The sequence below is a fragment of the Phycodurus eques genome, chromosome 12 (genome assembly GCF_024500275.1).
Source record: "Phycodurus eques isolate BA_2022a chromosome 12, UOR_Pequ_1.1, whole genome shotgun sequence".
Classification (NCBI taxonomy): domain Eukaryota; kingdom Metazoa; phylum Chordata; class Actinopteri; order Syngnathiformes; family Syngnathidae; genus Phycodurus; species Phycodurus eques.
In genome coordinates, this window is record NC_084536.1 from 2659984 (window position 1) to 2687953 (window position 27970).

The following is a 27970-nucleotide window of genomic DNA, read 5'->3' on the forward strand; positions in this document are numbered from 1 at the left end:
CCCAGGGGGCTGGAAATCTGTCCACTGCGCCAGTGCGCGACGAGGGTGGGGAAAGTCGGTCCCTCGCTGTAGACGAATAGACAATCTATTGCCATCATACTGACAATAGATTGAATGCAACGAACAATCAGAAAGTCCTTTGCCGAGAAATCGTGTGCGGTCTGCTTAAAGGGGAAACGTAGGCCATAAAGGCTTTGTGACATTCTTCCGAGGATGAAGAAGGAACGCACACTTACAATTCACTTTTGCCAGCGTGTGGTTCCGTCTCTTGCAAAAGAGCCGCTGCTCACTTTCGTTACCGTGACGACCCCGCGGCGGAGCTGCTACCGGTTGTCAAACAACCCGGCGTCTGAAGCGACTGTAAAGATGACTGAAAAGCATCATTTGCATTTTCACCTGCGGAGGCGGCACTTCATCCCCAAGCAGCCGAAAGAAACGTTTGTCACTTATCGTAGTGTGCAATCCACACACGCGGCGGCGCATGCAGCAGACGCATCTCCGAAATCCAAAATGAAAAGTGTCATGTGCAGATGACAACGTTATTAATGAAAAACTACGGGAAATGCATTTGGTGATGTCACTTGTAACCAGAGATGACGTTTTCAGTTGAGTATTCAAGATGGGTACGATAACAGGGTCATTTTCAAACTTTTTCCAATGTTACTTTGTTTATTTGTTTGTTTCTGGGTTCCGGAACACTGTTGTCACGCAAACCGAAAGGCAAAGGCAACACCCTAAGTTCGAGTTTGGGAAAGGCTGCTGCATCCATTACGATCATGAGTTGAACTCCAAAGCTCGCATTTTATTGACACGCCCGCAATGACAATAATCTTCCTGCGCATTATCAATAAAGCAGCCATTGGAATGCACGGAAAGATGTAGATTGTGTTTGCATTGGAGGCGTTCTGGATGTGACTGCGCACACAAGCGCTCACTGACAGAAGCACAGAGGAGGGAGAGTGAAAACAATGACTCGTGTCAGAGGGTTTCTGCTGCAGATGGAAAGCAGGATTGGTGTGGAGCCACCAGACTAAGCAGGGAGGGGAGAAAAAACAGACGAGAAGGGCGGGAGGTTTGGCTGAAGCGTGTGTGACCCCTCCCCTCCATCACGGAGGTATAGAAGGTGCAGCAGCATCCGAACCTGCAGTCAAGTGTGCCTCGCAAGTCGTGAGCAGCTCGCAGAAGTCGTTCAGCCTCTCGCAGAAACCAAGCTGATACCTGCGCCTGCTAGCCTACGGGACTCGTCCAAACCTCGAGACATCAGCGCTCGTCCGTCCGTCCCGAGATTCCCCAACGCCGAGCGCTGCAGTCATGACGAGGACGCAGCAGCGCTCGCCCAGCTTTCCGGTCCTCTTCCTTGTGGTCCTCATCGCTGGGATAGCTTCGTCGGGTCCCTCCACACCACGCAGGAGCAGAGGTAGGACATGCTCACGTTACCATGTGCCGCTTCATCGGTTCGAGGTGCGTCTCGGTCAGCTGCGATAGGGTCCGGCTTACCTATGGCACCTGGACACGATAAGCGCGAGAAAGTGAACGGATGGGTCTCTGGTTAAAGGCTTGGTCATCGTCTCTCGGCACGTGCCCCCTCGCGTGCAATTCTGGTGGTCTGGAGTTTAAGATCCCACCTGCTATCGAAAGCTTTTCGGCCCTTTCCGTACGAGCCAGAGATCTGAAGGTTCTTAGTCTTCCCCGGAAGAATATCTCAGTGGTTCACCGTATCGTACGTACAAACATCCTCGACGGTCGGTTCACCGTTGCGCCTGAAAACTGTATGAATCCATCTGTTCCGTCCTGACGAATGCCAATGAGGTTCATCCCAAAAGGGAGGCCGTCCCTCACCTGTCCGACTTACCTCGAGAACGAATTTTTCTTTAACCAATCACGTTTCCCTGAAACAAAGAGAGCACAGCTGGTCCGTCACGGGTTTTACTTGGCGGTGTCCTCAGGTTAGGAAGTTCACAGGTTCGACTTGCAAGACTTCCTCACGAGATGAAGTCCCTGGAAGCAATACGGCAAGAGGTGTCGACTTTCTGCTGTTGCTGTTCAAAATCTGAGTTGCACCAGTCTGACTTTAATCAAAGTACCCGCAAACACCACAGCGGTGAAGTCACGTGCCGGACTTAACATGTAGACCGCACACTAAACATCGACAGCGGTTCCAGCAGCACAGATGCATGGGACATTATCACCGCAGTTTTTCAAAGTAGACAAATATGACATACAGGTTGTCTCCCTTTTGGGACGTTGAACAAAAACTGAGCCCGAGCTCCTGGCAGGAGTTTATTTTTTTGTCTCTCTTGCCAACAGGAAAGAAGAAAGAAGTCAAAACACAGACTCAGTAGATCAGATAACTGAGTTGCTGATTGGGAATTTTCCTGTCTCACATTGCACAAACACACCGAAGGCCGTTTTTTTTTCTCTGCTGCCCGCTGGGGCATTCGCAATCATGCTGTTTTTCTCCTGCACGTTGGAGCCCCTTTGAAAACTTTAATGGTTGTGAAAGTGATTTGAGGGGAGCAGCCCGCAGTCCAGCCTGCACGCGGTTAACGCTGCTGGCAAAAGTTGGCTTGTTTTTCTCTTTCTTTTCTGTGGGAAAAGGCAGGTTTGTTTGAGCTTTTCTTGGCTCGAGCACCTGATCTGAGAGTCAAACACATTATGCAAAGAAGCGGTTGTGTTGTCCACTGACCAGAAGGAGGCGACTTCTGTTCCATCAGCCTGCGCCAACTTTTGAAGCAACGCACCCCGTCAACATCTGTTGAAAGCCTGTTTAGAGCCAAGGCATCACGTTTAATCCTGCAAACATGGTCAGAACGGGACCATCCATTTTCTGTACCGCTTCTCCTCACGAGGGTCTCGGGCGTGCCGCAGCCCGTCCCAGCACCCTGAACCGGGCGCCAGCCAATCGCAGGGCACGTAGAAACAAACAACCGTCCGTACTCACATTCACACCTACGGGCAATTTAGAGTCTCCCATTCATGCATGTTTTTGGGATGTGGGAGGAAAGCGGAGCGCCCGGAGAAAACCCACGCAGGCACGGGGAGAACATGCAAACTCCACACAGGCGGGGCCGGGGATTGAACCCCGGTCCTCAGAACTGTGAGGCTGACGCTCTAACCAGTCGGCCACCGTGCCGCCCAAAAACGTGACTAAATTAAAAAATAAAAAAATAATTTCAAAAAACGCAACAATGCACACGCAGGTTTCGATTTATTATATTCTACGCTAAGGCAGTAGTGTAAATTGTAGCAATAGTCAGACTGTATTTAACTTTTTTCAAATTCAATTGTTGGTTTTAACTTTAAAAAAAATGGATAAATCTAATTTATTATACATACTTCATGTGCAGTGCGCCCCGCACTGCACATGAAGGAACACCATGACCTTACGGCAATCTCTCTCACACACCCACGCACACACACGCACACGCACACGCACACGCACACACACGTGCTTGAGGGCGGTTCAAACCTTCTCTTCTTCCCCCTCAACCAGTTTGGTGCACATGTGAGTACGTTGACTGAAATTGGCCCGCAACCCTTGTGAGGAAAATGGACGGATGACTGAAATTGTGCATTTGGAGTTTCATTTTAAAAAGTTTGAAGTTTTTCCAGCAGGACTCTTACAGTATTGCGCCTCGCATTGCGGGAAAGGAGAGCCACAGTCCTCGATGCACTTTTATTTTAATACATTTACTATGTGAATAAAACGTGTGTCTTAAGTTTAAATGTGTTTAAAGTGCACGGGAGGGGTAAAACGATATTTAAAAAATGAATTTTTGGAGATGGTCTCTGTATATTACAGATTTTCACCTGTAGCAGATGAAAATCTGGCACGTAAGCCTGCAAGATGAGCAGCAGTTCATTGGATAGTTACATCTCGCTTCTAAAATTCCAAGAAGCTAAAAAAAAAAAAAAACAACAACAAAAAACAAACAAAACAAAACAAATGGTATCCTAGAAAACAACGTACGACATCACCCCGTTTGCGATCACAACGTTGTATTATTTACGACTGACCCACATTTAGACGATAAATGTCTTGGAAAGAGCGTCGGAGGCAGCCAGACCAAAACGGCGGATCAAGCGCGGATGAAGGATTGTGATGCAACCGGACGAACTCGGAATCCCGGGGTGTCGAGATGACGGAAAGACGGCCGATTCCGCATATCGGAGAGAGAGAAAGCAGCTGCGGCTCCGTTCAAAATATACCCCGAGCCGTTCGTCGTGCGAAAACAGCACGGAGGCCGCCAAGGAAAGTCTGGGGAGTGCGATCCCTGGCGTGACGATCTCCCGCTGGAACGGGCATCGTTCCACAATAGACTCCCACTGATTTATAGCCGATATTCCCTCGGTCCCGTTTTAACTGATATAGGTCACCGGAGCTGTCGTTGCCTTGTCACCATCGAAATGATTTTCAACTGTCTGTGCCGCGGCTGGCACGAGCCTCGGCAAGATTTTTCACACTCCGTTGCCCTAAATGGAGTGCGCCGTAGAACATCTGTTTCGGCTCTTCTCCTCCGACTCCAGCTCGACATCACCTCTTGCGTGCGCGGCAACCCAAGTTTAATTGAGTTAAACGATCACGCGTGTGAGGGGATATAGTTTCTTGGGCAGTGGGCTGCACAAGCAGAAAGTTTATACACTCATTTACCGACACTTCACAACGATCTGTGTGCAAGCGCTCCGCGGCTCACGTTTGCAATTCTCACGTCATTTATACTGAGACCATTTCAAGCGGTACAAATTCGCTGACGCTAATTGGTGGTTTGGTCATACAAGGCGAGGAAATCAGCATGCAAATCCGAAATCCAGGAGTTGACAGTTAATGTACAGTAGTACGTTGACGCATGACCACAATCCCTTTGTCTATGGAGATTGATTATATTTGGAATAATTGGTTCCGGAGTCCAAACTGTCGCGAATATTAAACATGTATTAACTGTGCTGGCGATGTTTTAACTAACATTTTTCCATTCCTAATTGTCATACAAGAATGGCAAGTGAACCTTTCTGTTTAAAACAAGAAAACAATGTACCAACATCATTTTTGACCATTAAGTGCCACTCAAATAGAAGCTTCTGATCATAAGTGACAAATATAGCAAGAAAAGCTAACGTAGCAGTGGAAAGAAAAGTATCAACTTTCATAAGTACAAAAAAGTGTTCGGTCTTTCAGAGGAAAAACATTTGTTCCTGGCAGGAATGAAGCAAATCTATTGAGGTTCACCGATGACATCGCAGACACGATGACGGTTCCAACAAAATGTTGGTGTCAAATCCAAAATAACTTTTGGTACGCCGATGCTTCAAGGTGTCACGGAAATTTGCGGTCAAAGCTGACGCGAGCGTGTTTTCTTCCCCGTGAATCTGTGACTCCCTTTCCCGGAGGACCGCGCGTCAGCAGCCGATAACGTCCGCTTTGGAGCCAAGCAAAACTCTTCAGTTCGAGGGTGTTGCTGCTTTTCGGGCCAACGGCGTGACCTCCTCGGCTTACTCACCAAAACGCAAGATGGAGAGGACAATTAGTCAATGTTTATCCCGTTCTGGGCCTTTTATTTATTGGGTAACGGCACGTGCCGATTGGTGACTTCGTAGCATTTTAAAGGATTTGCACACGCAGTTAATGGGAATTACCGGTTCGACATTTGGAGCCCGACGGCCGGAGTCGGTATATTTGAATGAAAGGGACGCATCTTCATTAACATCATATAACACATTGTTTTCGGTCGAATGAGTGCGCTAAATGACCATCTGGGATAGTGCGGAGGTTACCGTTACGTCATTTGATGTGGCGGATAAAAATAAAATAAAAAGAGGTCAGCAGACAATTTTGCTGCTAATAAGCCTGAAAGCTCCGTGTCGTCGATATTAGGGCCCCACTGAAAACAGGTACAATTAAAAGGAAAAAGTCTAAACGCAGCAAGAAAAAAGGGTTTCTTCTTTTTTCTGAGAATAAACATGGAACAAGTTGAATGTGAAAAATTCCATATATACTCCATATATTAAAAATGTAACATTTCCAAGTATTACGAGCAATTGCAACCTTTTTGTCGCAATGGTACGACATGGTAATTTTGGAAAACGTACTACTTTCACCTCATAACATTCTGACTTTTTCTCAAAAACCTTTTTCTTGCCATATCACGGCTTAATTCTCCTAATATTACTGCGTCCTTCTTGCAACACTGCAATTTTATTCTTTCAATGTTAAACCTTTTTTTTTGCCCTCATAAACTGCAATTATTTTCAACTTTAAAACTTAATTCACATAAGACCAATTTTTGGGGGTAAAACTGCAACTTAGTATTTTAGTCAGTATAGTATGACTTCATACTAAAAATGACGACTTTCTTCTTTATCTCCACAATATTACAACCTCCCCATATATAATTGCAACACTTTCTCGCAAAGTTATGATTAGTGCATGTAAGATCAGAACTTTTTCTGACTATTTTACGACTTATTTCTTAAATTACAGTTGAATTTTCACAATACTATGAATTTATCCTCACACTTTTTTCCAACCCTTATGAAATTGACACTTTTTAGTGTACAGGTTTATTTTGTAATACTTCAACTTTTACTCAGATAATTGAATGACTTTTACCCCATAGTATTAATATTGGTAAATGTTGGTCTTATTATTATTATTTTTTTTTTTGGTACTAACAGATGTTTCCTGAGTAAATCTAAAATAAAACAGCTTCAAATGTTCCACTGAGGCAAATATAATTTTGATAAACTGGCTTTCTACTTAGGCAGCCGACCACGTATACTAAAATTAACACTATTAGGATTCACTCATATTATGACTTGTAATAAATACTGTTTAGTCTGAAAGGCAATTTGGGCGACAGCCAGTCGAGGTTTCAGACAGCCCCGAGAGTTTGTGCAAACAGCAACAATGTGAGAATGGTAGCTGAGAGATGGATTGTTGATCAGGCCAGTGATTGGGTCAGATCGTCGAGATCGAACGACTCTACTTGGGAAATATTGCTAAGTATCAAAGAGCCAAATGGTCGAAGCGTGGAATGGTCGTTGGGTCCGAGCCAGTCTTTGCTTGCGCTCGATTTGAACAAGACGCTGCCAGAAGTTTCCTGATGTTTCCTACTCCCTGAGCCAATCTCACTTGCGCGTTTGTGCAGAATATTGATGGGCGATGCAAAAACAAACGCTTTTGATTGAGGTTTTCATCGAGAGAACAGAGCTGGAAAAGCGAAGAGGGTATTTTTCAAATCCAGGGCTTCCCCCTTTGCAAGTGTCTGCGTTGGGTCTGGCAGCTGCTAGCGCTATTCGGCATGCAAAGTTCCACTATTTCATTTGATGCTGAGCGCGAAGCCAAAGACATGTGCTTTGGAGAGTTGATTGTTTATAGTCTTAACTACAAAGGAAGGGAGGTTGCAGCTTCTACTGGCTCATCTGTCACTCCAATGCCCTTTTTTTAAAACCGTCAAAAATCTACTAATTGCTCTGTTGTCAATTATGATTTGAAGAAGACGAGGCAAAAGAGAACCAACAATCCGGCAAACACATACTTCATTTGATCAACTTGCCAGTCATTCTTTTGTCAAGTCTGATCATTAATAACGCAACTTTACCCGGGAGTTCGGATTTATCGTTCGACGTGTTTCTGCGCCAACTCTCAGTCATCGATGGTCGTTGTGACCCAAATTCATTCATCCGAGCATCATGACTTCCAATCCTCATTGTCAGCCATAAATTGGATCATTTCTGACCCCGAGATGGAGTCGAGTGTGAACATTAGCGAGTCACACAGGAGTTAAAAAAAAAGACAAATTAAAAAAAAAAAAAAATCATCAAATCTAAATCATTTGAGTGTACTAGATTCTCAGAGATAATTTGGGCCGAGTTTTTCATTCATATAATCAAGGTCATTGAACATAATTTGAAGTTGGCTGAGGCCAAAGGCTTGAAAATTTTGGGAGAACATAAACCCCTCCTGCCAGTAGGGGGCGCCTATGATTAATTTTCCTTGTTTTCCCAGGTTGGGACGTTCATCACAAGTCTCATGTCTTATGGGCATTCATCAAAATGCATTGCCCACACGCAATGACAAAAGATAAACTTCTTTTTTTTGGGTGCAATTTCACATCATACAGCTGTTTTTTAATATGAGACGTGATTCAAATTTGGTAGCAATCGGCAAAAATCTCGAGTTAATTTTTGAAAGACCCCAGGACATGGCCAAGATGATCCAAGAATGCTTGCTTCAAACCAACATGCACTACAGCCTTTGTCTTTTTTCTTCTACCAAATTTCATGTGGCTAAGTGAAACTGGCTCTCAGGCTTGAATTAAAAAACAAAAAACAAAACAACAACAACAACCAAAGATGAACTTGCAGGTTTAGAATATATGAAAGCCCTCAAAATCTACAATGATGACGACAAAGGAACAGAGCAATTTCAAGCATGATAATAATGGCGTCCTCTCCTGTCCCATCAGTCCGACGGCAGAACATGAAGGTCCGCATCAACGCCACAGGTGACACCATCGTGATGAAGTTTGTACGTCCCAACGCCGACACCAAGCTGGAGGGCTACATCCTGGGCTACGGCAGCAGCATGTTCTCCAAACAGTTTATTCCTCTACCGGAGAACGGGAAGCCTTACGAGACCGAATTTGGTGAGAGTGGCCAATGACTACCATGCATACGTGTATACTTATTTCGCGAAAGGTTGTGTCTTTCTATAGCCTCTAAATGTCGTGTCTTCAGACGCGGAGCCCAAGTACCTTATCGCCGTCCAGCCCATCCCAACCAACGACGTCAAAAAGCACTGCACGGGTATGACTTATTAAAATGACGGCTTTTAAAAGTGGCATGCAGATACTGTATGTTAATAACCATTCATCCGCAGGGAAAGTGGAATTGGAGAAGCCACTCCACCTGGTTATCGGGTCGGTAACGCCCACCTCAGTTCTGCTCTCCTGGGGGACCCTACTGAAGACCCCCTACGAAGGCAACATCATGAACGACTGTCTCGAGGATGGGTATGCTTGCATACATTTGGCCTTAGCTCATGCGCGGGGTCTTTCTTTAGAAAGCAAACGACTAGAGAGTGAAGCAACGGAACGCGTGGAAGGTGTCTAGCTCCACCCTCTGCAAGCATACCGTAGACCGGCACCCCAACAAATGTGGGTTGCTTGGGGTTGGATATTTTGTGACCCTTTAGAAGGGGAAAAAGGAAAATGTGCCAAACCTAACCGAATCGTAGCGCTTGGTGGGAACTGGCTTGGAAATGTGTCCTTAAAAACCGAGGGTTAAGAATTTCTCAAAACGTCGTCAGTGTTTGTTTGTAGTCACAAAATGTCAGGAAAACTTCTGTGAAAATTTTTACCAAGCATCTTTAAGTGTAAATATTCTCTTCGCGACTGTATATAGTTTGTTCTGCTCTGTCTTTGGTCCAGACACTACACAGTGCGTTATAGGGAGAGGAACAGGAAGTGGAACTACCAGACCTGCCCGACGAGCGACACGGTCATTGACAATCTCAAACCCAACGCGGTTTACGAGTTCGGGGTCCAGCCCAGCTCGAAGGACAAGACCGGATCGTGGAGCAAGCCCGTCATCCACAACATCAGCTCGGGGGTTGTTCAAGGTAGGTTTGATCCGTAACGTGCATTAAAACCTTCCGATTCTCAGCAATCTTTTAGTATACTTAACCATGATGCATTCAATAACCGAATGTCATTCAGTTTGAAAATGTCATTTATTGACAATTTATTTTTTGTTTACAGAGAAAGTCATCAGGAAAATCTTCAAACGCCCCATGAGCCCTGTGGTACGTATCTTTATCTTTTAAAATAGGGTATAAAATAATATACTGAGAGTTCTTACTTGATGTCATGACTACATCATGTATTACATGAGGGTTTTATTGTATCAATCCATCAACGCAAGCTCTGTTCATTGGATATGCTGAAAGAGTTGTTGAAGCTAATGAGAACGAACAGCTCGGCTCATAATAAACATATTCAGGAACAGGGTGTGCGTTCGGAAGAATTAATATGCCCTGGAGAGCATGTTGTACAGTTTTTAGATGTGTATGCTATTCTCAGGGTTGTTTGCCTCATTAATTTCCCTTCCAGCTGCCGAATGGAAACGGCATAAGTACAGCCAGGGTATGAAAAGCCAAGTCCGTCTGTAGTGTGCTAGCCTCTTTGTGTATTCCAACTTAAGGCCATTCGTGCCAGCAGGAGATACTAAGAGCAACCTCTTCGGTTGCTTCGGTAATTTATTAGTCGTGATCATTGCGACGACATTATTGACTGATTATTCCTCTTTGTGTTTGTGTTTGACCCACTAGAAACCCCAAGCACAAGGTCCTCACTTCCCCTTTACTCCTCGTCATGGTAAGTTCAGCACAGACTGCGTTTCCTTAGTAAAACCGATTGTAATTATTACTCCAATAGAAGATGCATAACAGTTTTCATGATGTTTGTTAAAAAAAAAAAAAAAAAAATCTCTGTTCTGCTTTGGACTGTGAGTCGAAGCACTGGACAAATCTTTGCTCTTTAGACCAACAAAAGCCTATTCAAACTTTGATTTGTTACAGATTCCAGTGATCAGAAAGCTGTTTTCATACAAGGTTTAGCAAAATCTCAGTACAAATAGTAAATGCAAGGGATGTGCATTTCCGTCACTGCATGGCCTCATGGCCTTGTTACAATGCTACAATACATTCCCAAAACGCGTAAAGCTACTCCCGATGCGATACAACAGGATTCACTCCAATTATGACGTGACACTATACATTTAACCCAAAATACAATGGGACACAATTCACTCCAATTACGACCCAATATGATTTATTCCAATTTCAATGCAATACAATTCACGACAGTCACAATTACGTTGATGCTAAACAGCACGCTATGTATGATGCAAAGGAAAGACATTTGAAATTATGCAACAGAATTGCATCTCACATTTCTGTGTTTCAACCCGGACTACCTCACAATGAGTTTATTTCCAGAAGTACTGAATTGTGTTTTACAGTGCCTGAAAGAAAACATCACATTGTCTCTAAGGTTGAAGTCACGTGCGCATGTACAATGCCGATGGCGTAATATCAATAAATAAAGAAGAAAGCATTACTGTGAACGAGTATACCCTGATCACCCTTGGGAAAAAGCTGTCACCATGTACTTGCACTCAACAAATGCTTTAACTTTCCTATTTCTTTTTCAGGACTGTGATATCCTTTGTGCTGACTTCTCTCCAATCTAACCGCTCTTCCTTTACTCTTTGTTAGTTCTTCCCAATAGGACGCAGGGCAGACTACCCCTCTCCCGCCACATAACCCCAAAGACAACGCTCGGTAATTCTTTTTCTGAGCATGATCTCAGGAATTACGTAATGGTCAGAAAAACATACAACTAAGCAACTTTGCCTGTCACTTAAGAATAGATGCAACAGCTAGTCTACTTTCTACACTTCTTTCACATGATCTAATGTGCACTATATTTGTCAGCTCCCACCACAACTACTAGACAGGAACCTCTGTCTACCCCCGGACCTGCGACACCTGCGACTACCAAACAGCCAATTGGTAAATAGTGATTCAAGTTTGTTCAGAACGTAAACACTAGACCTATTCTAGTTGAGAGGCAGGCAGAGTGCTAACTAAGAACCGTTGCGTGCTTAGTTTACGCTCCATATGTGATGTCAGCTGTTTAACAAGGCTAAAGTAGGTAGGCTTAGCACAGCATACGATAGCTCGAAGCCATTTTTAATGATGCATTTTAGGGCCTTGTTATGTTTCAAAAGTATTTTTATCAGTGACCGGTTTGTTTGGCTGACCCAGTTGAAGCCGGACTGTTAACACGGTCGATTGGCATGGAGTTGATTGACGACTTAAACAATGGACTGTCTTAAATTTTAGTCCCTATATTATTCTAATCTTAGAAGTACATTGTATTGGCTTTGCCTATGCCGTTTTAGGACTCTCTCTCTGATATCCTTTTATTGGAGGTTGAACCAATTCGGAATGCCTATAAGGCAGGCAATCAATCACACCTAATCAAACCTATCATAGTGTATTAGCGAGACTGCCTTTGGAATCAAACCTTAGGAATCCTTGGTAGAGAAACTGGATTGCTTTGAGGCTGAATGAGTCATCGAAACTTGAATCAGGTAAACGATCCTGTGTAACTTCACACTAGGTCAAGCATTACAATGTACATTTCCAGGTCCTTGTCTGTACCTCTGCTGTTTTTTTTTTTGTAGCCAGCTCAGGCCATGTTTTTGTTTTCATTTAAACCAATAAGTATTTTACAGGACATATTTTCTCTCTCCCTCTCACATGCCACCCAGGAGGAGGCCTCTCCAAATCTGTCATTTCTCCTTTCTACGAGGTCCCTTTAGTTCCTAATCTCCAACTTCCACTTCAGATTACAGCGCCAACATCTTCTGTATCAGTCCCAAAGCAAAATGGTGGACAATCTCAAAGTCATCCCCCACTTCCATTAAATCTCCACCAACCACCAACACAATCCAAGCCCAGACCACAACAACCCCAAACAGGTTCGAAGCCAACAGCCCATTTTCTTCAACATCAATTAGCATTCCAACCTATACCCCAAAGTGAATCATATTCAGATCTAGAGCTAGAGTTGCACCCTATAACACATAACCCAATTCCAACACACTACCATCAAACATCCCAACCTACACCCAAAGCTCAACCCCAGTCAGAAACCAGATCGACACCCAAGATCCAGACAAAATCGAAAACTCAGACAAAACCACAACCACTATCACAGCCTCAAACCACAAGTCAGCCTGAACCAAGACATCCTCCAATAACCCAGTCTATACACCCAACACAATTAACAACAAAGCCTGCCGATGAGGCACATCCAAAAACATCTCAACCGACTAAACGACATCAAACTCAAAGGCAACAAATTCAAACAATACCTCACGTCCTACCTAAACAACCATCTCAATCTTCAATGGAGCCACAAATCCAAACAACATCTGAATCAATGATCCATTTTCAGACAACATTCCAGCCCTTCACGCAACTAAAAAACTCTACGCATGCTCGTCCAAGCACAAAAAAACAGTTCAAAGTTCAATCAACATTAAAACCAAGGACTCACTCTTTGATCCCCATGACACAACCTCTATTTAAGAAAACGGCCCGGCCTGAAACACACTCCCAACCAAAAACACAGCCAGGTCAGCCGGCCAAGTCTCAAAACCAACCCATCACCGGACACCATAATATTAACCAACCACAACCTTTAGGTAGGGCCCAGCCACAGCCCCAGTCTCATCCTTTGTCCGATACCCTACCCCAAAGGAAACCTGCTTCCAAATTCCCATCAACGGCACAAAGTCTGCCCCAATCTGAACCACGAACCAAGGCAAATCTTGCATCAACGTCCCAAGCAGAACTGCAACCTGGAATTGAGATTCTGCCTCAGGACAGGATTCACTCTGGCCCTGTAGAGGTCCCTCCATTGCAGGCAGTTCCCACCGGTAAACACCTACTTTCCACACCTCGTATGTTCAAACACATAATGTTCAATGTCACAATAACAACAAATACCCTTTAGAGTATACATGAGTTTTCTCCCATACAGCTCCTAGTCCACGGGAGAAGGGAAAGCCTCTGCCAATCCCAGCCCCGGCTGCAGAGAAGCCTGATAATTACAATCTTGGTAAACACCGCGGCAAGTTGCTCGCATTACCGTCACCGCTTTTCGTCACAACTGTATGACACCCAGTTGCAACTCAAACCACTGGATGATATCACTGCTTCCCCATCTCCATCTCCATTCTCACACCCACGTCATCGTCCCTGTCACCATGTGTGCTGTCAATCGCGGCCCAGCAGACCCTCCTAACCCCCACCCACTCACAAACAGCGCAGTGTGCCATTCATGTCTCGTGTCATTTCATTCCTTGGTCTCTCGCCTACATTCTTTTCACCAATGTGCACTGTCATTTGTTCCATTTAGGTAGAGCCTTTCTAGCTCGCAAGTGGATGATCGCTAACCTTCCCGAATGCCTCTCTTCTTATCTAGGTACCACCAACCGGAGAGTCGAGACCCCTCGTCCCCCAACTAGCTCCTCAGCTATTCAGGCAGGAAGAAACACAACATTTTCACGCATAAAGCCTCCTCCTCAATTGCCTCGCAATGGCGTCAGATCATTCTCCACCTCCTCCCACAGCTCCAGGATCTCTGGGGGTAATGGATAATTCTCTTCCTCTACTCTGATTCTACCTTTCTCCTCTTTTTTTTTCAAACTTCCTATCTTTATCTGCAGCTCTGCATTTACAGACAACGACAGAAGGCTCCCGGCTTAGCGCAGGATACGTCTTGCATACACCTTGAAAAGCTTGTGCCTTTCAAGCTTTCTTGCACCATCTTGCGCTCCTCGTGCGTCCCTCACCAGTGCCGAAACTCCCTGCGCTCGGCCACACGTGCGCTCTCGTGCGGTGTACTTCACACCTGTGCCATGAGCTGCATTGGCGGCTTGAGCCTCGGCGTCGTTAATGTGATTTACAGTCCCTCTTCGCCGGACCATGTGGGATGTCTGGCTACAGCGCTGGCAAGGACACGCCACATTTTACACCTAGCATGCCAAACCAAGCATAGCGCAGGCAGTTTCGCTGGTCTCTTTTTCCTCTGTTTGTATCATTCTTTCCTAAACATACCCACAGTCACCTCAAAAGACTTAGAGAATGGAGAATGAGGAAGGCCACAATATAAGATTAATGTCGCAGAGTCATGCCAGTTCCAGTTTTAAAGACAGCTCATCTCTAAAAACTAGGTCAAAGGGACACATTTCCAGCTTTGTTTTTCCTGACTGGTTACTGCCAAAACCAGTGACACCGAACACTTCATAACCGACCTTCTTCTCCCTCCAACAGCTCATCATAGGAGCAATGCTCTCCCTAAACCTGGAGCATGGTCCAAAGAGAAACCTGGTAAAGACTAACAAGAAATATCACCTTTCAGCATTCCACACGCACTAACCCATGAGGCAATGTTACAGTATGTCCTGTCCCACATCATCATAATCATCATCATGCGCTTTTTGTCACAGTCCACTAATGCTTCGACCTGCCTATTTGACCTTTTGTGTCTCTGTTGTTGTTACTGAATATGCCCCGTCCCAGAATACGTTAGCGGTTTCAGCTAGGGATGGGCTTCAATTCAAACTTGATTGAAGATGAATAACTTTGTCGATGATATGCAATTTGATCCATTTGAAGCTCATATCGACAACTTGGTGGAAAGGGGTCAACACATCTGCCTCACAGTTGTGAGGTCCTCGGTCCCAATCTCGGCTGAAGAGTTCGCATACTCCGGCTTCCTCCCACATTTCAAAAACATGCACGATAGGTTAATTGAAGACTCGAAATTATCCATCAGTGTGAATGTGAGTGTAAATGGTTGTTTGATTGTATGTGGCCTACGACTGACTGGCAACCAGTCCAGGGTGTACCCCGCCTCTCTAGCCCAAAGTCAGCTGGGATAGGCTCCAGCTCACATGCGCCAATAATGAGGATAAGCGCTATCCGAAATGGATGCGTGAAGGAAGCCAGAATCAACACAGTTGTTTTGTACTTTGCAAAGATTGAGGAATCTCATGCTTAATGTGCCTGATGGTCGACAAAAGATGTTTCTTCAAATGCCCATCCTTAGTTAGAGTTCATGTCGAGTTTGCTTGTAAAAGGTGAGCACGTTTCAGCCCCCCCCCCCCCTCCCCCCCTTTTCTTAGGCCCATCACATTGTCTCAGCTAATTAAAATCAGTCAAACCGTAGGAAATAACAAAAATAGAAATAGTCCTTTCTATGGTCAAATTGTCTGGGCAGTAAGTAACATTTCAACATTCATAACAGTCATAAGTGTAGTAAATGCGAGTCCCTGTAGTTCGCACAACTTGTGGAGTTCCCGAATATTCTTTTTCTCGTCTTACACTACTTGAGGATTTTCTTTAAATAAGAGTCCCCGTCCCCCCCCCCACTCCCAAAATAAATAAATAAATAAATAAAAGACTAAAGGAAACAAGCAAAACCGAACTGAGGGTCATGTGCCACAGCAGGTCGGTTTAGATGCATATTTTTTCTGGGTCCATTTACGAATCGTACAACCGTGCGTTCCGTTATGTCATTGCTGCTGTATAAAACTGCAATGATACAAGACATATGTTAGGTTGACAGCTCATGCTATACATCACTGCACCTCTATCCTTCACCCAATGAAGCATGACTTCATCTTTTTGTGATTGTCAGTCTCACATAATCACATAGGATTACCACATGGACATACTGTATTTCGCTTGATACATATCGGCGCATGTTTGCCATTAGCTGTCTGTCATACGGCGGTTAATCTCGGGGTTCATCAGTGAGAATCATCATTTTGCAGATTCCTCCAGGGAGTTTAAGCCCGAGGTCATTGATTGGAGGGACGGAAACGATCCCAAAAATAAATGTTTTGAAGCTGCTTTGGATCATTGACAATTGCATGTCGTGAGACTAAGAACGGAATTATCTCCGTGATAAGGGAATGAACAATCACCACAGTGCAATGTGAAATGCATTGCAGCCGAGCAACTCCAATTAAGGAAAAGTCTTAAAGGCGAGACTCCCTCAGGCGGCAGTGTCTCCTCTGAAAAGATTTAGTGCTGTGTGCTCTTACGCGTCGCAATAATAAATGTGAGTTTGTTGCGAAGCTGTTTCCATGACACGCCTGCTCGCATTTGCTCACTTCTGATTACATTTCCAGCATAATTCCCTCACTGGATCAATCAAAGCTGCTCGGTCTGAAACTCATTGGCGAGGACTATTGAAGCTTGTAGATATCTGTGGAAAATAAGCATCGTTTCAAGCATTATTTTTTTTTTAAATAGAAATGAGTCACTCTTTAAAAATGAAGTCGTCCTTGACTCTCCTCAGATCATTAAAACAATTTTCAGGGCCGATTAATGTTTTTATTTGCCGTAGACCGTGGCGGCATTTGCGATCTTCCTGGCTTGTATGTGCTTTGATCGGAGATGGGCATTTGACGACATTAACGCTCATATAATCGATTAATTGTTATTTTAAAAAAATATTTGTTAATGCACTTGGCACTAGGACACACTCTAGGTCGCCGTTCGATGATCGACTTTGCGGTCGTGTCATCGGACTTGCGGCCGCATGTCTTGGACACTCGGGTGAAGAGAGGGGCGGAGCTGTCAACTGATCACCACCTGGTGGTGAGTTGGCTCCGATGGCGGACCGGAGCTGTGGCCGTAAGGTGGTCGGCGCCTGTCGTGGCGGCAATCCCCGAACCCGTTGGTGGACACCAACGGTGAGGGATGCCGTCAAGCTGAAGAAGGAGTCCTATCGGGCATTTTGGGCCCGTGGGACTCCTGAGGCAGCTGATGGGTACCGGCTGGCCCAGCGGAATGCGGCTTTGGTGGTCGCTGAGGCAAAAACTCAGGTATGGGAGGAGTCCGGTGAGGCCATGGAGAAAGACTTCCGGACGGCTTCGAGGAAATTCTGGTCCACCATCCGCCGTCTCAGAAGGGGGAAGCAGTGCACCATCAACACTGTGTATAGTGGGGATGGGGCGCTGCTGACCTCGACTCGGGACGTTGTGAGCCCATGGGAGAATACTTCGAAGACCTCCTCAATTCCACCGACACGCCTTCCCATGAGGAAGCAGAGTCTGGGTTCTCTGAGGCGGGCTCTCCTATCTCTGGGGTTGAGGTCACCGAGGTGGTTAAAAAGCTCCTCGGTGGCAAGGCCCCGGGGGTGGATGAGATTAGCCCAGAGTCCCTAAAGGCTCTGGATGTTGTGGGGCTGCCCTGGTTGACACGCCTCTGCAACATCGCATGGACATCAGGGACAGTGCCTTTGGATTGGCAGACTGGGGTGGTGGTCCCCCTTTTTAAGAAGGGGGACTGGAGGGTGTGTTCCAACTACAGGGGGATCACACTCCTCAGCCATCCAGGTAAGGTCTATTCAGGGGTGCTGGAGAGGAGGGTCAGTCGGGAAGTCGAATCTAAGATTCAGGAGGAGCAGTGTGGTTTGGGTGCATGGGAGTTCGCCCAACCAGTCTACATGTGTTTTGTGGACTTGGAGAAGGTGTTTGAACGTGTCCCTCGTGGAGTCCTGTGGGGGGTGCTTCTGGAGTATGGGGTACCGAACCCTCTGATCTGGGCTGTTCGGTCCCTGCACGACCGGTGTCAGAGTTTGGTACGCATATCTGGCAGTAAGTATGACTCGTTTCCGATGAGGGTTGGACTCTGCCAAGGCTGCCCTTTGTCACCGATTCTGTTCATAAGTTTTATGGACAAAATTTCAAGGCGCAGCTGAGGTGTAGAGGGGGTCCGGTTTGGTGGCCTCAGTATTGCATCTTTGCTTTTTGCAGATGATGCGGCTCTGTTGGCTTCATCAAGCCGTGAACTTCAACTCTCACCGGAGCGGTTCGCAGCCGAGTGTGAAGCGGCTGGAACGGGAACCAGCACCTCCAAATCTGAGACGGTGGTCCTCAGTCGGAAAAGGGTGGCGTGCGCTCTCTGGGTCGGGGATGAGATCCTGCCCCAAGTGGAGGAGTTCAAGTATCTTGGGTCTTGTTCATGAGTGAGGGAAGAATGGAACGGGAGATCGACAGGCGATCGATGCGGCGTCTGCAGTGATGCGGACTTTGTATCGGTCCGTTGTGGTGAAGAAGGAGCTGAGCCGAAAGGCGAAACTCTCAATTTGCTGGTCGATCTACTTCCTACCCTCAAGTATGGTCACGAGCTGCGACTGAAAGAACGACATCCCGGATACAAGCGGCCGATATGAGTTTCCTCCGCAGGGTGTCCGGGCTCTCCCTTAGAGATAGGGTGAAAAGCAGTAGAGGCGCTGCTCCTCCACATCGAGAGGAGCCAGATGAGGTAGCTCGGGCATCTGTTTAGGATGGCTCCTGGACGCCTCCCTGGTGAGGTGTTCCGGGCTCGTCCCACCGGGAGGAGACCCCGGGGACGACCCAGGACACGCTGGAGAGACTACGTCTTTCGGCTGGCCCGGGAACGCCTCGGGATCCCGCCGGAGGAGCCGGATGAAGTGGCTGGGGAGAGGGAAGTCTGAGCGTCCCTGCTCAAGCTACTGCCCCCGCGACCGACCTCGGATAAGCGGAAGACAGTGGATGGATGGATAGATATTTGTTAATAAAAGGTAGTGTCGCTCTGAATGTTCTGAACTCCTGTTTTGTTGGCAGTGTCATGGCTGCAGCTGATGTCATGTTGTTCTTCAAATCAAATCAACAGTGCCTCTGCTGGTTGCAGCCCATCAGTGCATATTGACACAATTAATTAACAATCAATGAATTGATTATTATGCCCATCCCCAGCTTTTATTGTTGCTTTTGTGTGTGAGTTGATTTTTGTTGACAGATCTCTACTAATAGTACCCATTTATGCATAAATGTCAGCTTCCGAAACCGCCGCCATTTTGTTTCCAGTCGTGAACGTCCTGTCCTACAGTGCAGATCAACCTTAGTTGCTCTGTATCCATTAGCCATTGTGATGCTCTAACGTATGTAATGTTTCCCATTCATCCCTGCAGTTCTGCGCCAATCTGTTCCCGTCAACAAGCGACCCAACTTGGTGGGGATGCCGAACGACCACGGTGAGGGCGACAGTCACAAACGCTACGCTGCACCGCATAAGCGCCTTCTCAAGCTACTTCCTTGTGCCGTTCTATTCCAGTCGTAAATATGTTTCTCATGCGTAAGATACCATTTTGCTGTTGACGTGAGACTCAATGAAGGGGATTTTATTCACAGCGGAATTTTTTTCAGATTTTAAAAAATGTTGACTGCCACTATCATAAAAGAAGTACATTAACTGTACAGACAATATTATGTGTAATATTATACTCTTAACGGTGGTAGAGATAAACATAATGTATCCACTTTTAATATTAAAACGTACAAACAAAAGATAATGGTATAATGTGAAGCTAATTTGTAAGGTGCCTCACGCATGCCAGTTTTTAAAATTCAAACAGGTGTGAAAAAAGAATAACCACTATTAATAGTAAAAGAACAAGCACTGGCTTAACTTTTATAACCTAGTGTAAAGTAATGAAAATTAATGTAGTAACGTAAAGTAGTGTCATGTAAGCTAGCCTAAAGTAGGGTAACGCCAAGGAGCAACGCATGACATGACATGACATGAACAACGATATAACTCAAAAAGCACAAAAAGGCAACAAATGCACAATTTTAATCCTTTGACGCTCACTCAATTGAGTTCTGACGTAAATCTGAAACGTAAAGTGAAGCAACGGCATGAAATAATAGAACCCGTAGTCGCGAAACTTCAAGTTGTGAAATTGAATGGAGTGCAACTATGTGTACATTCTTCTCTTCTCACTTACTTTTCTTCGCAGGTCTTGTTGAGGCTACGGCTTTTTTTTTTTTTTTCTTTCTTTTTTTCCCTCAGAATGTCTCCAAAAATGTTGTGTACTGATTAGTCTCTCAACTGAGCGGTCGCGACGCACGTTCACGTATCGCACAAACCGCCACACACTATCACACTATGAGATGTTTTCCGCGTTAGTGGGCAAAAACCTTGCTTGGATTCCGAAGCGAACGACGGGAGAGGTTCCACTGGAGTGTGCGTGCATGCAAGGATTCCTGTTGTCGAGCCATCAAACCGATTCATTCCACTTAACATTTCCCCGAGACACACCGCAATGTTTGATTTTCGTATTCGTCTTCTTACCACAATTTATTTCAGCTGCCAAGCTCGGACAAGTTAGAAGTGACCACACTGCAAAAAAATCCACTTCTAATGAAGCAGAATAATGAGCACTATCTGCGTAAAACTCGGTGCGGGTTCTTCTTTGCGGTTATCGTGCTGTTGTCGTACACTGACGTCAGACAAAATGGCGCGGGCGTGCGGGCCAGTCCCAACCTCGCTGTCGCGGCTGACGTCTCCCCCCGCTTAAAAAGCTCAACGTGGGATTTCTGATGCAAAAAGAAAGAAAAAGGACACAAGCAGCTCTGCAAGGACAGCCAAAGCAGATGGAACACAACTATGTGTGAGTCACATGATGCACTGACCGCCCTTCTTCTTCCTCCTCCTCCTCCTCCTCCCTCGCCTCAGATAAACCCATGGACCTCAAACAAGGCGACAAGGAGTCCATCTTGAAGCCTTTCCCTTTGGTCACATCCAAGCCGAAGCAGGATCGTCGACAGCAGACAGCCACCACTACCCCGTCATTAAATAGTAGGAAACGACACCTTTTTCTTTTGTCATGTATGTATGGTACACCTGCACCATGTAAACCAGCGGCCACCGTGCGAGTTTAAAAACGAATAAAACCCTCTAAAACGTTACCAAAAAATGTCCGCATCTAGTTACTGGAGGTCTTATTTGATGCTAAAACTGCACTGCAACATACTGAGAAAATGTTCCTAATACTCGCGTTACACATTTCAGCTCAAAACGACAAACTACAGCAACAATAAGCATGTTTTTGCATTTTAGAACTCTGATGTTGCTTTGAAAAGTGGCCATGAATAGCTTAAAAGGGCAAACAAAAATGGTTTTATCATAGCTTCTTTACATTTTTGAACATTTGCTTACATGCTACAAAAAAAAAAAATCACATTATTATGACTGAATGCTTACAACAACATCAAAAAATCTTACATTTCCAAATTTGGTAATGTTTGTTTCGTTAATATCTGAATACCAAATGAGTCCTTTTTGTTTTTCGGATTGAAAAAAAAACAGCAACACAATTTTGGTTTGTTTTGTAGCCCAAGAATGACTATTAAGGTCATAAAGTACCATCATTTCCCCTCTGGAGATCAGTAAAAGAAAGATTTCTTAAGTCATCGTAATTGTTTTGAGTATCTATTTGAATATTTGTTTTAATATGCAACTGAGCACAACTGTAACTTTGCAACGTTTGAAAACGAATCTTGAAGTGACTTGAATTTGACTGTAACTGTTTAATGTACTCGGGATTCCATGAGGTTGTACAGGTTTGCAGATTTATCCTAGAGCATTCCATATGCAGCAACGGACTTCCATGGATGACGAGGTTGTAATCTGAGAAGGAAATAAGAGAACACGTGTGATTTTGAGTCGCCGTGAACGCTCAAGCAGGTGTTGGGCAGACGAGATGTTGACCTGGGCCAGAAGTGAAAAATGCTGACAGATCGTTCTACCAGAGACTGTCAGTGCAACTAACTAACTCCTCGGCTTCCTTTCTACAGGCAGCCGCTTTGACATCAATGAAAATTCCTCCATATTCAGGCCCCTGCCCGCATCCGATGTGGACATTATGGGCAAGAAGCGCTATGTGGGTAAGACTATGAAATCTCTATGACTTTCACATTACCCCCCCCCCGTGGTTCGTTGGGTCAGATTAAAGACAAACAAATAACAATATCGAACTCTGCTGCTGACCGAACGAGACGGTTAACCGTTAGTAACCAGAGTAACCAGTCATCGAACGACTTCCGACTGATACAAACCAACCATTTTCCAATGGGAATCAGTCAACTGCGCAAGCCAAAGTTCAAGCGGCAACCAATATAAACCAAACGGTCAAACAATAGCAACCGTCAGGTCAACAAATACAAACCGACTTTCAAACGCTACAACCCATTCATCAACTGATCCAAACCAACCATCAAACTTGTCATCCGTAATGAATCACTCCACTATACAAACCAAAGTTCAAGCGGCAACCAATATAAACCAACCGGTCAACCGCTCCAAACCAACAAATCAACGATACAAACAATCGATAGAAACTAACCATCAACAATGAGCAAAACGATTTAAGATCATTCTTCGGCTGCAGAAAGCAGGGCATCTCCACCCCCGACGCAGATGCGATACACATCTCAGTCAAATCAACGCCACAATACATTGACGCATATAAAGCAACTCTTAATGCAACCTCCTTTTTGCTTACAGACGGTACTTGCAACCAATAGGAGGAGCGAGATCTCACGTTTGGATTGTCTATAGTGTGAAAAGACACCAAAGCTGTGGGAAAACTGACCAAGTTGATGAACCGAACCATTCATTCGGACCAGGGAAAGCAATTTATTACCACAAATGAGTCATTAATTATATTATGCTCCCACTCCACATATCCACAGCTCCTCACGTCATCTACAAAACCGATAAGAAGCCAGACGAGCCGTGTTCAATCACGTCCTCCCTGGCGTACTTCCCAGACGACGAGGACGGCGGTGATCAGAACGTGACGGCTGCTCCCCGTATCCCGCCCTCCAACCTCACCGTGGTCACAGTCGAAGGGTGCCCGTCCTTCGTCATCCTCGACTGGCAGAAATCTGATAACGAAACCAGAGGTGATTTTAGGACAGATTGTTTTTCTTTGCAGTTGCGTTTTCATTTGCTCACGTCGCCCATTTATTTGTTTCCAAATTGAAATGACTACACGATACTATATTTTTCAGAGTATGAGGTCGTGTCAACAGCTAAAGGGCCCAATGGAGAGGAAGTGTCCATATTGACAACAACAAACCAGACACACACCGCAGTGGAGAATCTAAAACCAGAAAGCAGGTAGGCGACCACCTAAAGCCCATCTGGATTTTAAAAATCATCTAAGTAATTCAAACGTGTCAGGCAGGTATATGAGCACATAATTTGCCAATGCGTCCTTCATACAGAGTGAAGTGACATGAAATGTAGCTTCAAAAATACAATAAAACAAATCAGCACTGTTCTGGGGCTGCTGACCGAACTTTGGAAGGAGTACATAAAAGTCAGGCTGGCGCGTTGCATGTTCGACATGTGGCTACTTGCGCAGGGGATTGGAAGAAAAGAAAGAAAAACAAAAACCAAAGGCTTCGAGATGCAAATGGAGAGATTTGAAATTGATGTCGCAGTTGATCACGGAAATAAACTTCATGTCATTTGAAAGGGAGCTTACCGGTTGAATTGCTGTATTTTGCTGGTTTTCAATCCCGCTGTTTTCCCGAAATGTCCCATCCATCCATCACTGTGATGGATTACAGCTCACGTTTTCCAGCACTTTTATTTGAAGAATGCGTGAAAGCTGCCAACGCAGATAAACGAGCACAACCTCTTTCCAGCACACAAGTCGAATGTATACAAACACTTCATTTAGAAGGAGTGAGAACCAACAAATAACAGAAATCAAACCATTTGCATTATTATTATTATTATTTTTTTTTTTTACTGCACACAAAAATAGCCAGAGAAACAAGCAGAAAGGGTGGAGGAGGTGCAGGATTTTTCATTTTGCATCTGGACTTTTAAGAGTTGACCAGAATTGTCCCCGGGGCCGCTTTTTGCCACGATATCTTAACCTTCAGCACGTGGAATAACCATCAGCTGTTGGACTACAGCGAGTGAGTCATTGCGACTCACGTTGGCTCCGAAATAGCGACAATTTCGGCCCCGGGCTGGAAAGAGGGGAATTTCGATGGAAAAAATGTGCCTTCAAGTCGGTTTATCCCCCGGATTGATCGTTTGTCTTGTTTCAGTTACGAGTTCAAAGTGACACCAAAGAACGAGCTGGGAACGGGACCGTCCAGCGAGCCTGTGTCGTTTAACACCGAGTCAGGCGAGTTGCACCGGACGCTACACGTAGAAAACCATTCTACGAATCCCATATGCACCGTTGCACAAACTAATGCATCGTAAGCTATTTAACATCTGTATATTTAGGGCTACTACTAAAAAAAAAAAACAAAAAAAAAAAGTTTTTTTTTTTTTTGAATAAACGAATAATAATACTGACATCAATCATATTATTCAAGTGTCAATAATAATAATAATAATAATAATAATAAAAGTGTCAAGAATAATATGTGCATGCCACATGACTTGTTAGGCATGACAATGACATCATTTTCCTTCTACATGCAGCGGACCCTCGAGTGAGTGAAAACGTTTCAGGTAAATATTGTCCTTTCTTAACATCATTCTAATGTAGCATATTTATGTTTTCTTTTTTCCAATACATATTTGTTCACATTTCCAACAGGAAAAGATGCCATCTGGACACAGTTCCCATTTAAGACAGACGCCTACTCCGAATGCAACGGGAAGCAATACGTGAAGAGGACGTGGTACCGAAAGTTTGTGGGCATCCAGCTGTGCAACTCCCTGAGATATAAGATCTACCTTAGTGATTCACTCAATGGTAAATACGCCGTTGTTAGCCAAAAGAGCAGCACCCAAACTGTCTCACGGTCAAATTCAAGTCATTCTGCAAATAAATTCAGCGCTCAGTGTTCCAGATTATCTTCATCTTTAAGGCTGTTTAGGATTCCAGCAGACATGAGGTCACTCCACATTGTTGTGTGTGTTTACTTCATTAGTCCCACCTGGTGTTGCGAGCCACCTGTGTTTTGTGAAATGCTAACCCAGAGTGGACAAACCTACAATGTTTTCCTCTCTCTCTAGGGAAGTTTTACAACATCGGAGATCAATCAGGTCACGGCGAGGACCACTGCCAGTTTGTGGACTCCTTCCTGGACGGGCGGACTGGGACGCAGCTGTTTGCTGACCAATTACCATCCAGGCCAGGTATTTATGAGCAGTGTGCTGATTTGACATGTATCACTTTCAGCAGAAACCCAGAGTGACCCCATAACAAATGTGGCGGCCACATATATGATCGCAACAACAATTTGTGGTTGCTGATGTCATGGTCAAGGATCACGCAACGGACAACTCTCAGAAAGAAATTACCCAACAATCTTCAAGGGGCAGCCAAATTTCTAGGCACGTTACGACCGGGCAGATTCTCAGTCAGCCAGGTCGTGGCAATCGGCATAAGTTAAATAGAGGCAACTGGGCTCGTCTGTGTTGTTCAACACCTTTTAGTTTGATCCAAAAGGCTTCCTCTTCAGCTTCTGTATTACTTCAACTGAAGAAGACTTTTGGATTCAAGGTGAAACATCTTCAAGTGTCCACTTGCCTCAATTCAACTTGAATCCGGACCAGGCGTGGTGCACAAAACCCAAGCTACATGGGCCTAAGGATACCGCCTCAAATCCAGTTCTCACAAGATTAGGAGCTCACTTGAGTCCAGGGAGAGGCAGAAACAAACGAGAGCCTGAGCACTCACCCGAACTCCGCACCAGGAAGCGAAGAGCTCCCCAGACAGCACCCATCAGTGCCATCCTCCATCGATGCCCCACACAGGACCATGGACCCCAGAGAACCAAGGGGACCGTACCTTTGTGTTGTTCACACATCGTGTATTGCTTTCTGTTGAACAACTGCTCCATTGAGCGAGCCCATTTGAAATATTAACATTTTCTTTTAAACACAGGTTACCTCCGAGCGCTGAGACAAGAGCCGGTTAGCTTTGGTGAGATTGGGGGCAAGTCGCATGTGACTTACGTGGGATGGTACGAATGCGGCACGCCCATTCCCGGCAAGTGGTAACACCTCTAATGCAGTCCCGAAGGTCTGGAAGAAGAGTACCAAAGGCGCCTAACCTGAAGAGAGTTGGGCTTCTTTTCCATGTTACCATAAATCAAGGGTGGACAACCTCCCCCCCCCCCCCCCCCCCCATCTAGACAGTCCTCCACAGGCCACACTAAATTGATTAAACAAACGTTTATTATTATATATTATTAGCATTTGTTGGTTAGATGTTCCGCTGAGGTTTTGTTTTTAGAATTACATGGTGGGCTGGATTAAATGCTATCGCGGGCTACATAGGCCTCACAAGATGTAGGTTCCCAGCCCCTGCCATAGACACTGTAGAATTGCTACGAGGTATGAACGGGTTCAGGAAACAAATTCCCGATGTTGTTAAAGTGTCAAAATGGATGCGCGAGTGGCCAAAATGTTGATTATATAGTCATTGTTCTGAAAATTGTTGGGAAGCTGGCTCCCAAAATGTATGATACTATTTATCAAGGGATCGTTACAGGATTATAGTGCGTGCTGGTACATTCCAGAGGACATAGATTTGCATGGCTATAAACACACACACACATTGGTCATTTGTATAGAGAAACAAGGTGCCACTCATATAATGATTGTACAGTTGGACAATGTAAAATACAAGCACACATGACACATGCGAGACGGACCGCTTGCTGTTCCTGAGGAACTGCTAGCAGTTGCAGTTTGCACAGTATTATACTTTTGTTTATATATGTATATGGCGTGAAATATTTTGTGTCTTCCAGGGATAGTTTGTTTGCTAGAAGGTTGTCGAAGTGCAAATTGTTGGTGAAAAACAAAGAGCCTCTATATGATGTCGTTTTGGAATGCTAACTTTTCGCCAATAATGCTATTCCATAAGAAATCGATTTGTTGAAACATTTTGCTCACTGTACATAATTTTCCCATTATTTCTTAAGGATACGTTTGCGTTGCAACATGTAAACTGTATTTCAGCATTAAATCTTGTTTTGATATTAACTGTTGCTAGTTTCTGTGTGATTTCAAAAGCTTTACCATGACCTTTAGATCTTTACATTAAACACAGGAGAAGAATAAGATCTTAGACCGAGGCTTTAAGGTCACACCCCGAAGCAAGGTAAATGCTAAGACTAAGGTCTTTAAGAAATGCTAAGATGTTAACAGTAAGCAATGTAAAGGCTAAAACTAAGGTCTACCCTAAGCTAAAGACTAAAGATAGTCTTTACGCAAAATAAGTAAAGGCTAAGATCTTTACGCTAATCTAGAGAAAGGCTAAAGCCTGTAAGCTCAGCAAGGTAAAGGCTAAGACAAAAGTCTTTACACTGCCAAGATCTTCACACTAAGCCAGGTCAAAGGTTAAGACTGTCTTTATGCTAAGTAAACACCAAAGCTAAGGTCTTCACCCTAAATTAAGTAAATGCTAAAGCTAAGGTCTTTATGCTAAGCAAGGTAAATGCTAAGGCCTTTACATTAAGCAACACAAATGTTATAGCGAAGATCCTTATTCTAAAGACAAAGGATAAGGGCTTAATGTAA

The 27970-nt window shown here is 44.8% G+C and overlaps 1 protein-coding gene across 8 annotated transcripts; it reads left to right on the top strand.

Annotated features, from left to right (window-relative positions):
- The first annotated feature begins 1131 nt into the window (after positions 1 to 1131).
- LOC133410814 (target of Nesh-SH3) lies at positions 1132 to 27433 on the top strand. Of its 8 annotated transcripts, none has more exons than XM_061692349.1 (23): positions 1132 to 1417; positions 8466 to 8645; positions 8737 to 8805; positions 8879 to 9011; positions 9429 to 9619; positions 9759 to 9802; positions 10328 to 10373; positions 11276 to 11341; positions 11495 to 11572; positions 12337 to 13509; positions 13614 to 13691; positions 14058 to 14222; positions 14909 to 14965; positions 19587 to 19649; positions 21134 to 21256; positions 22255 to 22344; positions 23152 to 23364; positions 23473 to 23581; positions 24529 to 24608; positions 24914 to 24943; positions 25032 to 25190; positions 25454 to 25576; positions 26328 to 27433. In XM_061692349.1, the coding sequence occupies exons 1-23, from the start codon at positions 1312 to 1314 to the stop codon at positions 26441 to 26443; spliced, it is 3492 nt and encodes a 1163-aa protein (XP_061548333.1). In that variant the 5' UTR covers positions 1132 to 1311; the 3' UTR covers positions 26444 to 27433. The 8 variants fall into 8 exon arrangements, with proteins under 8 accessions (XP_061548333.1, XP_061548334.1, XP_061548335.1 ...); XM_061692350.1 differs by having other exon boundaries at positions 12340 to 13509; XM_061692351.1 differs by lacking the exon at positions 14909 to 14965.
- The last annotated feature ends 537 nt before the right edge of the window (positions 27434 to 27970 follow it).